Source organism: Dendrobates tinctorius, unplaced genomic scaffold, assembly GCF_039654945.1.
Source record: "Dendrobates tinctorius isolate UK_male_01 unplaced genomic scaffold, ASM3965494v1 ptg000011l, whole genome shotgun sequence".
Lineage (NCBI taxonomy): Eukaryota > Metazoa > Chordata > Amphibia > Anura > Dendrobatidae > Dendrobates > Dendrobates tinctorius.
In genome coordinates, this window is record NW_027361679.1 from 121,827,400 (window position 1) to 121,843,011 (window position 15,612).

The 15,612-nt window shown below is 43.2% G+C and overlaps 1 protein-coding gene across 1 annotated transcript in view; it reads right to left on the reverse strand.

Annotated features, from left to right (window-relative positions):
- TMEM259 (transmembrane protein 259) overlaps positions 1-15,612 on the reverse strand; it is a 52,518-nt gene that overhangs the window by 18,253 nt on the left and 18,653 nt on the right. The window contains exons 3-5 of the mRNA XM_073547037.1: positions 15,024-15,293; positions 9,449-9,560; positions 1,701-1,811 (exon numbers count right to left, since the gene is read on the reverse strand). Of these exons, the coding sequence (XP_073403138.1) occupies positions 1,701-1,811; positions 9,449-9,560; positions 15,024-15,293 (493 nt within the window). The remainder of the gene's footprint in view (positions 1-1,700; positions 1,812-9,448; positions 9,561-15,023; positions 15,294-15,612) is intronic.

The following is a 15,612-nucleotide window of genomic DNA, read 5'->3' on the forward strand; positions in this document are numbered from 1 at the left end:
ATACTTATCTACGACCCGCTCCCCCGCTGGTTATCGCTGATCGCGCGAGAACGTCCAGGACTGTTTCTCGTCGTCAGCTTCCTGTGGAGAGACGAGCGACGCAGGAGGGAGGATGTCATGATCGCCGCGTCTGACAGGTAAGTAGCGACCCCCGACCCCTGCGATGTCGCTGGTGAGATCTGTCTGTGTGGCAGCTCACTAGCGACCACTTAGCGATGTACCAGTGATCCTGACCGCGTCATATCGCTGGTCGGGATCGCTGGTACATCGCTAAGTGTGACAGTACCTTTAGAGACATGCAACGTTGTCACCCCATCCATGTCATGTTTGAAACTGGCTCCATGGAGGGTCTATATCAGGGGTCTCATCAAGCGAGCTGAATGCGGCCCCGAGCCTTCATTGTGCGAACTTTGGGCCCAAGATAATTGTGTCCAGAGAGCCAAAGGTCTGCCGACTAAAGCACTCCTTCTCAATCGAATGAGTGTCCTCGGACATACTTTCAACTGAAAAGTATTGTGGTGCAGAGAGCTGGTGTCCCAGTGCGGAAGCACATGACGTAATTACAGCCCCAGCTGTGCAGGAGGAAGAGTATGCTGTTCATGAGGGAGCGAGGTCAGGTTACAATTTTTTTTTTGTGTATATGTAAAGAGCAGTAAAATGAGGGACATTGTTACAAGGAGGGGACATTACTATAAGATGGGACCAAGATGGAGACATTAGAGGATGAAGCGCATTATTACAGGATAGAGAACCATTATTACAAGGGACATTATTATTGGAAGAGGACATTATTACAAACTTGCCGATATTACTACAGGATGGAGACAGGGTAGGTAACCTTTAAAAGACAGGGGACACTAGTACAGGCTAAGGGACATCATTACAAAACAGGGGATATTAATACAGGATGGGGGCCAGAATTACTGTTTGGGGCCAATTATGTGTAAAAAGATGAAAATATTAAAAAGAAAAAGTAAAATAAAGAATGAAAAAATAAATATTTGGCCACTAAAAATGCTGTTTTATGTATTTGATAAAGCTGAACACGCAAAATGTGCGTCAGGGGTCACTTGGGGCTGTTGTCTCGGTCTGGATTCATCATGGGTAAGCTTGCTAACTGGTGATACAGTTTTTCTATGGCCACTTTACATGGGCATTATTTTATTACTTCAGTATTGATCTTTATTTAATATTGCCCTGGTACATCTGTAGTACTTTTTCCACCCAGCTTTCCCTAGTCCATTTATGTTTTGACGTCTCACCCACCCTCTACTTACCTTCACGTTTCATCCGTCTATTTATATTGTGTCTACATGGATTTTGTACTGTTTTTATTTTAAGCGTGCAATAAAATTTTTGTAATTTTTATCCATATTGTGGCTTGCTATTACTCTGCTCTTTTTAGTTGTGACTATTGTATTTGGAGTACTCCACTGTACCGTTTATTCTGTATTATAGTTGGGGGAGCCTGATTGTAATATGCTCTCGACCCCATTACCTTATACATGTTTTTTGATTATTGTCTCAAACAGTTAGAAACTAGCTCAACTGGAGTTCAAAGTTTCAGATTCCAACAATGTCAGTTTAGTATACGGCTCAGTTAATACCGTTTATTGGGTATTCAGACGGAAGACCCTAATGGATTGCTGAATGAGCAAAATGCAATGTTAACCTCAAGTAAAGCTATTAAAATCACTTACCTAGTGTTACCACCATCACAGGTATGTTGAGTCTCTGTCGTGTGCTCTGAGATAGCCTGAGAAACCCATATTCAAGTGAATATTCTACTATGTACTCTTCTTGAGGCCAAACTAGGGAAAGAAATATAGATATTTAAACATATAATCACAAAAGGTATGGGTAATATTTCAGCCAAACAGGAAAAAAGTCCTAAATTTGGAACTACAAGTCCTCTAAAAATTACAGTACTTTACTGTAGTAATTAGCCAGAACTGGAAACAGACAGTGAGTAGTGTCAAGTTTGCTCCAGAATCATAGGCTGTTAATCACTTTTAAATTTCCCTAACATAAAAAGGAAAGCAGCAGTGTATGCTTAAATTAAGTTTTTTAAGCTATAAAACTGCAATATAACAAACTTTCTACTTTATACCGTACTTAAGCTATTCTCTTTTCCTCACAGTTCAAGAAGTTTATTAACCTTTCAGGTGCTTCACAGGAATTTTTGGAATGTGGAAAAAAAAAAAAAAATTTACATTTAACTTTTTTCACAAAAAAATTACTTCAGATCCAATTTTTTTTTTATTTTGACAAGGATAACAGGAAAAAGCGCACCCCAAAATTTGTTGTGTAATTTCTCCTGAACATGGTGATACCGCATATGAGGGAGAAAAACAATATTTGGGCGCACGGCAGAGCTCTGAATAGAAGGAGCACAATTTGACTTTTTGAATGCAAAATTTGCTGGAACCATTGGCGGATGCCATGTTGCATTTGGAGAGCCCTGATGTGCCTAAACAGTGAAAATCCCCCACAAGTGACACCATTCTGGAAACTAGACCCCTCAGAGAACTTATCTAGATGTGTGGTGAGCTTATAGAACCCCAGGTGTTTCACAGAAGTTTATAACGTTGAGCCGTGAAAATAATAAAATCACATTTTCCTTATAAAAATGTTGTTTTAACCCCAAGTTTTTAATTTTTCGGAGGGCTAATAGGAATTTTTTTTTTTTTTTTTAACAACAAACTGAGGTCCATTTTTTCCCAGAGTGCGCCAATACAATTTGTCCTACAATTTCTACTGAACGTGGCAATACCCCATATGTACCTGTACCACACCATTTAGCCATACGGAGAGACTCGGGAGGAATTGATCGCTATTTGCCTCCTGGGGTGCAGGTTTTCCTATAACAGTTTGCAGACTCCATATACAGTGCACCTAATTGCTAGAAGAGCAGAATTCCCCCTCAAGTGACCACATACTGGAAACTATACCCATTTGGGAATTTACAGGTGTAGTGACGATTTTGACTTCATAGGTATTTTCCAGAAACAAGCAATGAATGTTGTAAAGTGGAAACTGCAAACTTACACTGTAGTGACCAGTACGCTGTAGTGACAGTACGTTGCAGTCACCAGTACATTATGCCCAGCTCATGCTTCTGGAGACATGCACCTTTATATTAGGCGGGCTCTCATCACTTCAGAAATGCCAAACATGTGGGCTCCATATGTGGTTTAGGCACACTGTGGGGCTCAGAAGGGAGGGGGGCATTTGCTGAGTTTTTTTTGGCGGGTTATTGAGAGATATTTCGCTTTTCCAGAGCCTTTGTGCTACCAGCAATATGGAAGCCCCTATATTTCCATTGACAGATGATGGACCTGAGTGGGGACTTGCTTTTTTTTGTGGATAGTTTGAATCTTTTATTGGGAACATTTTAAATTTGGGATCACATTTATCCTCTGACCACTTGCTTTGGGGTTTCGGGATCCATTCGCTATAATGAGGCAGCAGTGTCCTTTTCAGAAGTGCACAAAACTGTGGCTGTGATGGTGGGATATGGTATGTGGATATCATTTTGTACTGTACCGATTGCTAATCATATTGAACTAGCTTGTTGAAACAATGAGCCCCTGCACCCGCCCCCCTGACCTGTGAATGAGGAAGGGGACTTTTAAAATATCAGTATGGTGAGACACAATCTCAGATCGTGTGTGGAACTATGATGGGAACACAGGACTTCAGAGAGAAAGAAGAGTATATGGACTATGTCATCCTCTGTCTGCTGGATTGTTGGTCTCATTTCCCAGGGCTTTTATCCTGTTACTGAACTGCATTCGGGTTCCAGACTATCTTATCCTATGTGTGGTGAATTATATATGGACCTTTCGTATTTTTGCCTAAATAAAAGGTCTTGGAATTATTCAATCCTCTTTTGCTCTGTTGATTGTGTGAAACCAGAGAATGACCCCGTGACAACTGGTGGCAGCAGTGGGATCAACAGAGCATAACCAAATAGAGAACCACCCACAGACTGGGCAAAGAAATTGGACCGTATCCAGTCTACAGGACAAAGCCAGAGATCTGGGCCTGAACTACCAGGGACTGACTAAAGAGGCCTTAATTGATCTACTGGAGGATGCTAGCCAGACCACCTTCTTCCTTATGTCTAAAGGACAAGCGCAGGAGTCAGGGACCCCGACCCAAAAAGCCAGTGAGTGGTGTGGTACGAAAAAGATGATGGTTCTGGGCCCAGGCATCTCTCAGTATAAGGAGGAGGCTGCTCGCTGAGCACAGCAGATACAAGAAGCGATGGAGATCGAAAGAGGGAGTAATGTAATGTGGAGTGTAAACCCCACATTCCGGGAGCCTGTACGGATCTTCCGGACAGACTTTAAGCCATTTGATGAGGCTTCCGGAGATGTGGAGGGGCTCTTCAAGGACTCTGAGTAGCAGTATGCTGTAATGGAAGTACCCCACTCTGGCTGGATGCATTTATTAGTGGGACTCCTGAACGGAAAGGCAGTGGAGGTTTACCGAACAATTGACTTCCAGCGGAACCAAGATTATAACATTGTAAAGGGGACTATCCTGGATTACCATGTTATCACCCCAGACTCACATAGGGCCCAGCTCCGAGACCTCCCATGCACAACAGGGGGGGGGGGGGGTGGGGTCGTTTAGGATGTATGCCCATAAGATGTCCCAGGCATGTCGGAGATAGCTGGAAGCAGAAAACACCTTTACTGTGGAAGATGCTATACAGGCGTTCCATATAGAACAATTTTTTGCCAGGTGCCCCGTAGAATTACGGGAATGGGTCCGGGGCTTGGTGTCAATGACAGCTATTGACACCAAGCCCTAAACCTATTACCCTGATGTACAAAAATGGATGCAAAAAACGCACCAAAACCGTGTTGTTGCAGCAGTGTTATTGCTGAAAAGAGATGCAGAAACTTTTGCAGGCAAATACTCAAAGTACGCACATAGCCATACACTAACAATTATAGCAGGACCCTAGCTGAGTATATCAGTTGGGATCCTACAGCTGAGCGGCACAGAAGCTGCAGCGTGCAGGTAGCATCACATACATATAAAAGTGATGTGCTCATTGTGACGCTAGGATCGAGCATAGGAGCATGGTTTCACTAGGAATTGCAAATGAGAGCCATGGTGAAAAAGAGATGACAATTTTTCTTCCCATTTGGTCAACAACCCTCCCACCGAGTAGAGGGTCTGTGACGCAGCCACTGCGGTGTTCTCAGTACGAATAAGAAACAGCTTTGTTTGTGGCTACACTTTTCTGTCGCTTAGCAGACTCTTCCTGACTTCAAGTAACATGCCAATGTACCAGACTTTGCGGGGACAAGATACCAGGTATGAATATTGGGTTTTTAGTGACAGGTGTAGGTTTTATTTATTTATTTTACTCATTTATAAAGCACCATTAACTCCACAGCACTTTACAGACATTTTCTGCACTGTCCCCGATGGGGCTCACAATCTAAACTCCCTATCAGTATGTCTTTGGAATGTGGGAGGAAACCGGAGTACCCGGAGGAAACCGACGCAAACACAGGGAAAACAAACTCCTTGAAGATGTGGTCCTTGGTCTATAAATATAGGAGACATTTTCAGTATTATGGTGCAGTGCCAAACACAACGCACTGACTTGCAGCGCTGTACGGCCTGCCCATCAGGCGAGAATATAGGACAGGTGCATAAAGTTGTATACTCCATGTCATGTATAGAAAGCTAAAATTGTGATAGAAAAATGGCTGAGCAACATCTTATTTAACGGCCCCCTCTGAGGTCACCATGGGACATAGATGAGAGTGTCTCGTACCTAATAAAAAAAAACAAAAAAAAAACAGGCTCTTACCTAGAACCCATGTTCAATGCTGAGAGATACAGAGTGCTGTAATGACGGTACAATTTTCTAATTGGAATGCTCTTCTTTGCAAGATCTGCACTATTCTTATAACAGGTCTAGTAACTTTTGGTTTAATTGTTTTTTTATGAGACTTGTAGATTTTCTAGAGCGCCGACTAATAGTTGGATTAAATATAACATTTAGGGTAAGTTCACACAAGGTGTTTTTTCAACAGAAAACCCTGAGCTCTTGGCAGGAAAGAAGCTGCAGAAAAAAAGCATGTTCTTCTTGTGCTTTTAGCATGCTAGATTTGTCTCTTGTGCATGCTGATGAAGTTTAGTGTAAAAAAAAAAAAAAAAAAAAAAAAAAAAAAATTCTATTCTATAGACTCAAAACACAGCAAAACCCAAAACTGCATTTTTGGTGCATTTTTCACCACCCTTTCATTTCAATGGGTGAAAAACGCTGAAAATACGCACCAAAAACGTTGAAAGAAGTGACGTTTCATCGTGCAAAAACACATGCGAAGTAGAAAATCCTGATGAAGAAAAAAAAAAATAAGTGTGTGCACGAGATTTCTGAAATCTCAGACTTGCTGATACTGTTAATCGCAGCTGAAAATTGGCATAAATAAGGGTTTGGTTTTTGCAGGAAGAGTTGTACTTTTGAATGACACCACTGGTTTTACCGAATAGTGTACTGGAAAAAAAAAAATTCCAAGTGCGGTGAAATTCCAAAGTTCACTAAATGCTAAAACTGACCTGCCATTTTGATTCTCCAAGTCAATACTAGTTTGCAGATACCAAGCATGTCTAGGGTTTTGTGGATTTTCTTTTTCACCACTTAAAAAAAAAAATTGCCATTTTCCAAGACCCGCAGAGGTGACGTTTTTATTGATACCATTTTGGTGTGTATACGATCTTTTGATCGCCTGTTATTGCATTTTAATGCAATGTTGCAAATACCAAAAAAACGCAATTCTGCCATTATGCATTTTTTTCTGCGTTATGTTTACCAATTGGATTAATTATTTTTATATATTGATAGATGAGGCGATTCTGACAGCGGTGATACCAAATGTGTATGTGTTCTTTTTATTTTGTATGGGGCGAATGTGGGGTAATTTAAACTTAGATTTTTTTTTATTTTTTTTTTTTTTAAACAAAAACATTTTTCTTCACTTTTTACTAGTCTCCATAGGAGACCAGAAGCTGCAGTCATCTGATTGCTTGTGCTGCAGTCCTGCTCTGTGTAGCAGAAATGCTCACTTGCTATGAGCGCCGGCCACTGGGCATATAAATATATATTCCCATTTGTTGGATTCTCCCTGGACAGTTGCTAGTCAAGGGTGGAATCAGATGTATATATGCTATTCGTTCTTCAATGTGAAAGCACTCAATAAGCTGCCTAGCAATAGTCGTCATCTCGTCCCTCACCCATCAATCTTGTGACTGTCCTGGCAGTGGTAAGATATCTTCCTGATATGCAGACCATTATGTTAAGGCCTCTTTCACACTTCCGTTTTTTTGGTCAGTTGCAATCCGTGAAAAAATGCAAAAGACGGATCGTTGTTTTGACGGATCAGCTGAAGTCGGAAAGTTAAAGGAACCGCCGGCGAGGGAAGGGGGGGGAGAAAAAGAGAAGAGAGAGAAGAAAGAGGAGAGGAGAGGGGAGGAGAGGGGAGGAGGAGAGGGGAGGAGAGGGGAGGAGAGGAGAGGGGAGGAGAGGGGAGGAGGAGAGGGGAGGAGAGGGGAGGAGGAGAGGGGAGGAGAGGGGAGGAGAGGGGAGGAGGAGAGGGGAGGAGAGGGGAGGAGGAGAGGGGAGGAGAGGGGAGGAGGAGAGGGGAGGAGGAGAGGGGAGGGGAGGAGAGGGGAGGAGAGGGGAGGAGAGGGGAGGAGAGGAGAGGGGAGGAGAGGGGAGGAGAGGGGAGGAGAGGGGAGGAGAGGGGAGGAGAGGGGAGGAGAGGGGAGGAGAGGGGAGGAGAGGGGAGGAGAGGGGAGGAGAGGGGAGGAGAGGGGAGGAGAGGGGAGGAGAGGGGAGGAGAGGGGAGGAGAGGGGAGGAGAGGGGAGGAGAGGGGAGGAGAGGGGAGGAGAGGGGAGGAGAGGAGAGGAGAGGAGAGGAGAGGAGAGGAGAGGGGAGGAGAGGGGAGGAGAGGGGAGGAGAGGGGAGGAGAGGGGAGGAGAGGGGAGGAGAGGGGAGGAGAGGGGAGGAGAGGAGAGGAGAGGAGAGGAGAGGAGGAGAGGAGAGGAGGAGAGGAGAGGGGAGGAGAGAGGAATTTTTTCTGCAGCCAGAACGGGATTTGGGGTTAAATTTCTGGCAAGGAAATTCTTCCGGGCATGATCAGTGTAAAAAAGCGGATCCGTGTAGACAAAAAACGTTTCATTGTCCGTCCACTGAAGTCAGCGGACGCCAAAATTTTGGCGGATCCGTCAAAAAACGGATCCAACGGATGACCATCCGTCAAAATCCACAGCTAATGCAAGTCAATGGGAAAAAAAAACGGATCCGCCAAAAAAATGGCGGATCCGGTTTTTTTTGTTTTTTTTTTGCAAAACGGCGGATTTTGACTGATGGAAACAAATGGAAGTGTGAAACAGGCCTAAGATGAATCTGTCAGCAGGATATTGCTATGTAATCTGAAGGCAATAGAGGCTGAAACAGGGTTCAGGGAGTTGTCACTTAGTAAGGCTATGTGCACACGTTGCGGATTCCGCTGCGGGTTTTTCCGCGCGGAAACGCAGGTAAAGTGACCTGCGGTTTTCCTGCGGTTTGGTCTGCGGTTTTGCCCAGCGATCCCGACAACGATACGACCTGGTAAGGATCGCTGGTGCGTCGCTAAATGGTCGCTAGTAAGCTGCCCAACAGGCAGATCTACCCAACGACGCAGCAACGATCCATATAACAACCTCGGCGGTCATTAGTACCTTGTCACACAGCAGCGATTCTGACGAATCCCACCTGCGTCCATGATTTCTGAGTCGCTAACTAGGTCGCTTGTCGGTGTCAAACACAGCGATGCGCGCTGGCCAGCGGGACACCAACGATCAAAAAATGGCCCAGGACATTCGAGCATGATCAGCGACATGGCAGCAGGGGCCTGGTCGCTGCTAATTGTCACACGTAACGAGATTGCTGGCGAGGTCACTGTTGCGTCACAAAATCGGAGACGCTTCAGCGATCTCGCTATGTGAGACGGGGCCTTAAACAGCAGCATGCACCTTGACAACTGTGGTGGAGTTATCACTAAGATTAACATAGCTGGAGGGCAAATAAGCAGTTCACTGTCTATGGACTTTGTACACAGAGAGCCTGGTGTGGGCGGGGGCAACTTTCTCAGCTCTGCTTCATTGCGAAATCTAAAAACAGATTGTATCAGAAGGGCTACAGCCAGTAATCCAAGTGATATATCCCTGGATTCAGCTTCTCTTTGCCTACACCAGGATGTTCTCGGATGAGGTAGCAAAACCTGCTGACGGATTCCCTTTAAGGACTTAAAGAGTAGGACAGTATCCTGTTAAATTTTCATGTCAAAAGTCTCACAAAAGTTATATGAATACCATTACATTTGCTATAAAATAACTTAAAACTAATTTATTCTGAAGTGGGATTTCACTCACCTTTACTAGCAGTATCACTAAAAGATAGACCATGACTCTGATTATCAGAGGCTTGCGTCACGCTCTCGAGCGATGGCTTCAAAAATACCTTGGGCTCAATGTCAAGTTCGAACTAAAAGCAAAAGAAAAACAAGGAAGTATTTCAAAATTGGCTTAGTTCGCCTATTGGCTTGGTCTTGCAACTGAAACACTACTGCAATCCAAAATGTTTCATATATGTTCTGCTCCCAAATGATTTACATACCTTTTTATAGTGGAAAAATGCAGACAATAAAAAACAAATCTGCCATGGGTTTTATCATTCTGGTTTACAAATAGCGAAACTATTTTTGTAAGTGTCAATATGAGTACAGTGATCCTAAATAAGTATATTTTTTGCTGCCTATTTCAGATTCTAAAGAAAAATTTTTTTTTTTTTTTTTTTTTTACACTTTCATGTTTCAACATATTTTTTTAACTCTTCTGACATGTGTCGTAATAATATGTCCCTGTGCCATGGGCCTATCTGACCAGAGACGTAGTATTACTGCATGGTGCTCGCTTGCGCACACAAGCAGTACGCCTAATTCTGACAGCTGACACCCAGCACTAAGTGCCAGGAGCAATCACACACCACTCCAGGCACTTTCACCCCCTAAATGCTGCGATTGAAAGCGATCACAGCATTCTGGGAATCGGCTGGCCAGCGGGAACCCTGCAGTATGACGCAGGGTTCCGATCGTTGCCATGATGACCCAATGTCATCCGACAACCGGGTCACCAGAGCTTGGAAAATTGCTGATCATGTACAGTGCGCATGCAAGTTAACCCTTATAACTTCATAACAAAAAATAAAATATTTTTTTCCACAAACAAGTCATATCAAAGAAAATGTTACCACTATCATGAAGTACAATAGGTCGCAAAAACAATCTCAGAATCATCCGGATCCGTTGAAGCGTTCCAGAGTTATTGCCACATAAAGTGACAGTGGTCAGAATTTTAAAAATTGGCCTGGTCATTAACATGCAAACCACCTTCGGGGGGGGAAATGGGTTAATCACTTACAGTCATTTTTTACATTCCCTGCAGAAAACAACAGCATGTATTTAAAAAAGAAAGTAACTTTAGGCTGTGTGCCCACGATGCGATTTTTAAGCGTTTTTGCCGCGAAAACGTTTAAAAATCGTGTACAGAATGCCCCCCATGCATTCCTATGGCATTCCGCACATGCTGTGCTAATGCTGCGCTTTTTTCCGCGGCAGAAACGCATCGTGGGAAAAAAAAAAAAAAAAAAAAAAAAAATCGCAGCATGATCATTCTTTTGTGCGGAATCGCAAAGAATTGCCGCGATTCCGCACCCATAGGAATGCATGAGAATCGCTTACTTCCCGCATGTGGCTATGCCCACCATGCGCGAAGTTAAGCGTCTCATGTGCGGTTGGTACCCACGGTGTGGAGGAGAGGAGACTGTCCTCCAGGCCCTGGGTACCATAACCCTGTAAAAAAAAAAGAATGAAAAATCGGGGTATATTTACCTTCCGACGTCCCGCGCTGCATTCCCGGCCTAAGCGTTCTCAGTAATGACTTGCGGCAAGGTCCTGTGATGACGTGGTCTCGCGAGATCGCTATAGTAACGCGAGACCAACGTCATCACAGGTCTCGCAAGGCATCGCTGGGAACGCTGAGGCCGGGGATGGCAGCGCGGGACTTCGGAAGGTAAATATACCCCGATTTTTTATTTTTTTATCATTTTTAACATTTTATCTTTTACTATTGACGCCGCATAGGCGGCCTCAATAGTAAAAAGCTGCTCACACTTGTCAAACACTATGTTTGACGAGTGTGACCAACCTGTCAATCACTTTCCAAGCGATGCTTCAAATCGCTTGGAAAGTGCTTGAGAAAATCGAGGCAAAATCGAACAGAATCGCGGTAAAATCGCGGTAAACGCGCGATTTCTGGGAAAGAGTCCGGTTTTCAGTGTGCGTTTTAACACGCAACGTGGGCACATAGCCTTACTCATCTTCTATAGCGCCCTTGCCCTAGCTTCCTTCTGGTCTCTACAACCCTGTATTTGACATCAATCACATGACCAGACAATCACAGGCGGCGGGTTGTACATAGCCAGCAAGGAAGCCATGGAAGTGTCAGGGTGGGAGACTATAGTGGTTTTTTTTTATGGTCGTATTAGTTTAAAAAGTGATGATTTTTTTTTCCCTTCAGGAATTCTAGATTTTAATCATACAAGTAGTAAGGACACCAGGGATGAAACTGTAGACCTGCCGAGATGGGCGTCAAGGCCGAGATGGGCGTCAGCACAATAGGTAAGCAGCTTGGTGAGAAGGCAACAACTGTTGGCACAATTATTATAGAATGAGAGAAACACAAGATGACTGTCAATCTTCCTCAGTCTGGGACTCAATGCAAGATCTTGCCTGGTAGGGTAAGGATGATACTGAGAAAGGTCAGGAATGAGCCCAGAACTACACGGGAGGACCTGGTCAATGTCCTGAAGAGAGCTGGGACAAGTCTCAAACACTACCATTAGTTATACACTACACCATCATTGATTAAAATCCTGCAGGGCATGCAAGGACTCCTGCTCACGTCAGCACATAGCCAAGCCCGTTTGAAGATCACCAATGACCATCTGGATGATCCAGAGGAGGCATGGGAGAAGGTCATATGGTCAGAGGACACCAAAATAGAACTTTTTGCTATCAACTTCACTCGCCGTGTTTGGAGGAAGAAGGGCAAGAACACCATCCCAAACGTGAAGCATGGTGGGGGAAACATTTTGGGGATGCTTTTCTGCAAAGGGTACAGGACAACTGCACGGTATTGAAGGAAGGATGGATGGGTCATGTATCGTGAGATTTTGGCCAACAAACTCCTTCCCTCAGTAAGAGCATTGAAGGTGGGTCGTTGTAGAGTCTTCCATCATGACAATGACCCAAAACACACAACCAGGACAACTAAGCAATGGCTTTGTAAGAAACATGTCAAGGTCCTGGAGTGGCCTAGCAGTCTCCAGACCTGAACCCAATAGAAAATCTTTGGTGGGAGCTGAAAATCTATGTTGCACAGCGACAGTCACGAAAGATGAAAGATCTGGAGAAGATCTGTATGGAGGAATGGGCCAAAATCCCTGCTGCAGCGTGTGCAAACTTGGTCAATAATTACAGGAAATGTCTGACCTCTGTAATTGCAAACAAAAGGTTTCTGTACTGAACATTAACCCCTTAACTGCCGATACGCCTTTTAACGGCAGCAGTTTAAGGGTACTTACACCACAGTGCCGCTTTTTAACGGTGCCGAGAAATAAGGGTACAGCGCCCCCCAGAGTCAGGGGTAAAAGAGACCCCGGAGAACACGATTCGGGTCGGTTTTTACCGACCCCAGTGTTGCGAACGTTGATATTAACGGAATAACGGCGACCGCCCCACCCCCCCGAAAAAAATAAAATCAGATTTTTCCATTTAATTTCTCTCTCCTCTGATGTGATCACATATCAGATGAGAAAGAAATGGGGTCCCCATCTCCCCCTGCTACCAAGCCAAGACCCCAGAGAACATGACCCCGCTGTTGCGATCACCATTATTGATGGTATAACAGTGACCACAAAAAATAAAAAAAAAAGTCAGATTTTCCATTTAACTTCTCTCTCCTCTGATGTGATCGTACATCAGAGGAGAAATAGGACCCCCCCCCCAGTACCTCCTGACTCCCTGCATCCCCCCATGTGAAATCCCCCGGGCCGCCAGCGTCGTCTTCTGCGCGAAAATAGCGGGCGCATGATCAGCCGGCCAGCACCCAGCAACAATTTAATATTGGTTCATTTTGATCACTGTGATAGGGTCCATCACAGTGATCGAAATTAAAAAAAAAAAAATAAAAAAAAAAATACAAAAAACAGTATATCAAACTCACCCCCTTATTTAAGGAAAAATAATAAAATAAAATTAAATTTATTTCCATTTTCCCATTAGGGTTAGAGTTGGGCTAAAGTTATGGTTAGGGGGTTTCCACTGTTTAGGTACATCAGGGGGTCTCCAAACGCAACATGGCACCACGATTTTGCCACCAATTTTGCATTCAAAAAGTCAAACGGTGCTCCCACCCTTCTAAGCCCTGCCATGCACCCAAACATGGGGTATCGGTGTACTAAGGAGAAATTGCACAAATTCTGTGGTCCATTTTCTCCTGAAACCCTTGTGAAAATAAAAAAAATTGGTTCCAAATTTTTTGTGAAAAAAGTAAAATGTTCATTTTTTGTATTTTTTGTCATATTGACCCCACCAAACTCATTTCCAACAAAATGGTTTCGTAAATTTCACTGGAAAAATTAAAATTCGCTGGTCAACTTTTATCCTTTATAACGTCCTAACAAAAAAAATAAATAAATAAATAATATTATGTTTCCAAATTTGTGCTGATGTAATGTAGAACTGTGGGAAATGTTATTTATTAACAATTTTGTGTAATGCCACTCTCTGATTTAAGTGTACAAAAATTAAAAGTTTGAAAATTGCAACATTTTCTGTATTTTTGCCAGATTTCCGTTTTTTTCATAAATAAATGCAAGCTATATAGAAGAACTTTTACCACTGACATGAAGTACAATAGGTCATGAAAAAAACAGTCATAGAACCAGTGGGATCTGTTGAAGCGTTCCAGAGCTATAACTTCATAAAGTGACAGTGGTCAGAATTGTAAAAATTGGTTTGGTCATTAATTACCAAATTGGCTGTCACTAAGGGGTTAAGTTCTGTTTTCCTATTGCATCAAATACTCATTTCAAGCAATTAAATGCTAATTATGTAAACATCATACAATGTGATTTTCTAGATTTTTTTTTTTTTTTTTTAAGATTGTCTCACAGTTGAAGAGCACCTACGATAAAAATTACAGACCTCTCTGTTCTTTGTAGGTTTGTATTTACCCCGCTGTATAAACTAAAATAGCACAGAATTTCATTATGTGGCATAAATCCTGGCATCATATGAAGCTCAAGCCTGTGGCATCCTGGGCTGGGGAGTCAAAAGTTCATTTTGGAGAAGTCGGAATAAAATTGACCGGCTCCAGAAATATATAATACATTGGGTACAATAGCACAATGCAGGATGTGCTGTAAATGTTTTCATAAGTGTTTGGGAAAGTTATGAAATGTCCTATGTATGTTCTGTTGCTGATCTACGGATAATTTAGGCTTTCACTTGAGATGAATCTGTGCTGCACTTTATGTACAAAGTCAAGGATATTGAGGAGTCGGAGGTTTGGCTTACCGACTCCACAGCCCTGGTGGCATCTACCTTCTGAGTAGAGCGCTCAACTCATGAGATCCCCTACCACACATTCTGACCTCAACATGCATGTCATTTTGCAAGAATGGTTTAAAAGGAGTTAATCAATTTCAAATATAGTTTGTTAGTCCCTTGTTACATTTGTTTTCTTAAAAAAAAAAAAAGTTATTGAACAAGCATTGCAAAATACAAGAGTTCACTTATTTCTGGTTCATAAAATGATTTGCAAGCCATACATGAAAAGAAAACATGTTTCCGACATACGGTACGCTGGTCAAATAATTTTATACCTTGATAGAGCTGTTCTGGTACATATCCAAACTCATCTCCTCATCATCATCTTCTCCGTCTTCCTCACCCAGGGGCTCTTTTACCAAACCAGGAAAAGTGTCGCTGTCGTAGAACTGAAGGAAAATGGGTGCTCGGCTCGAGTTCAACTGAATCTCCACCCGCAGGATGCCATCTCTGGGCCATTTATCTCGCACATGCTCTAAGCAGTTGATAGGAGACCGCGAAAATGCAATATGGATATATGCGAGAATAAAAAGAACCAAAAGGGCCTAAAAGTAAAAAAAATAAAGCAAACCATTGTTTAGAGGTGTCTGCATTTTGAGTGCATGCATATCACCTGAACACTACTGGCCAACCTTTCCCTTATAACTCCAGCAAAGACCCGACATCACAGGTTTACACAAAGTAACGGAAATACAGGACAGATTATAGCATACAGTTAATACTGGAACTCTCCAATTACACAGAGCGAGCAGCCGAGCCTTCTAAGCCTTCACCTGTCACACAGTCCAAAAAAATACATCATACGTAGACGCTTTGGTAAAGCTGACCACAGACCCCATACACAGTAGATGGCCATCAGCCAAA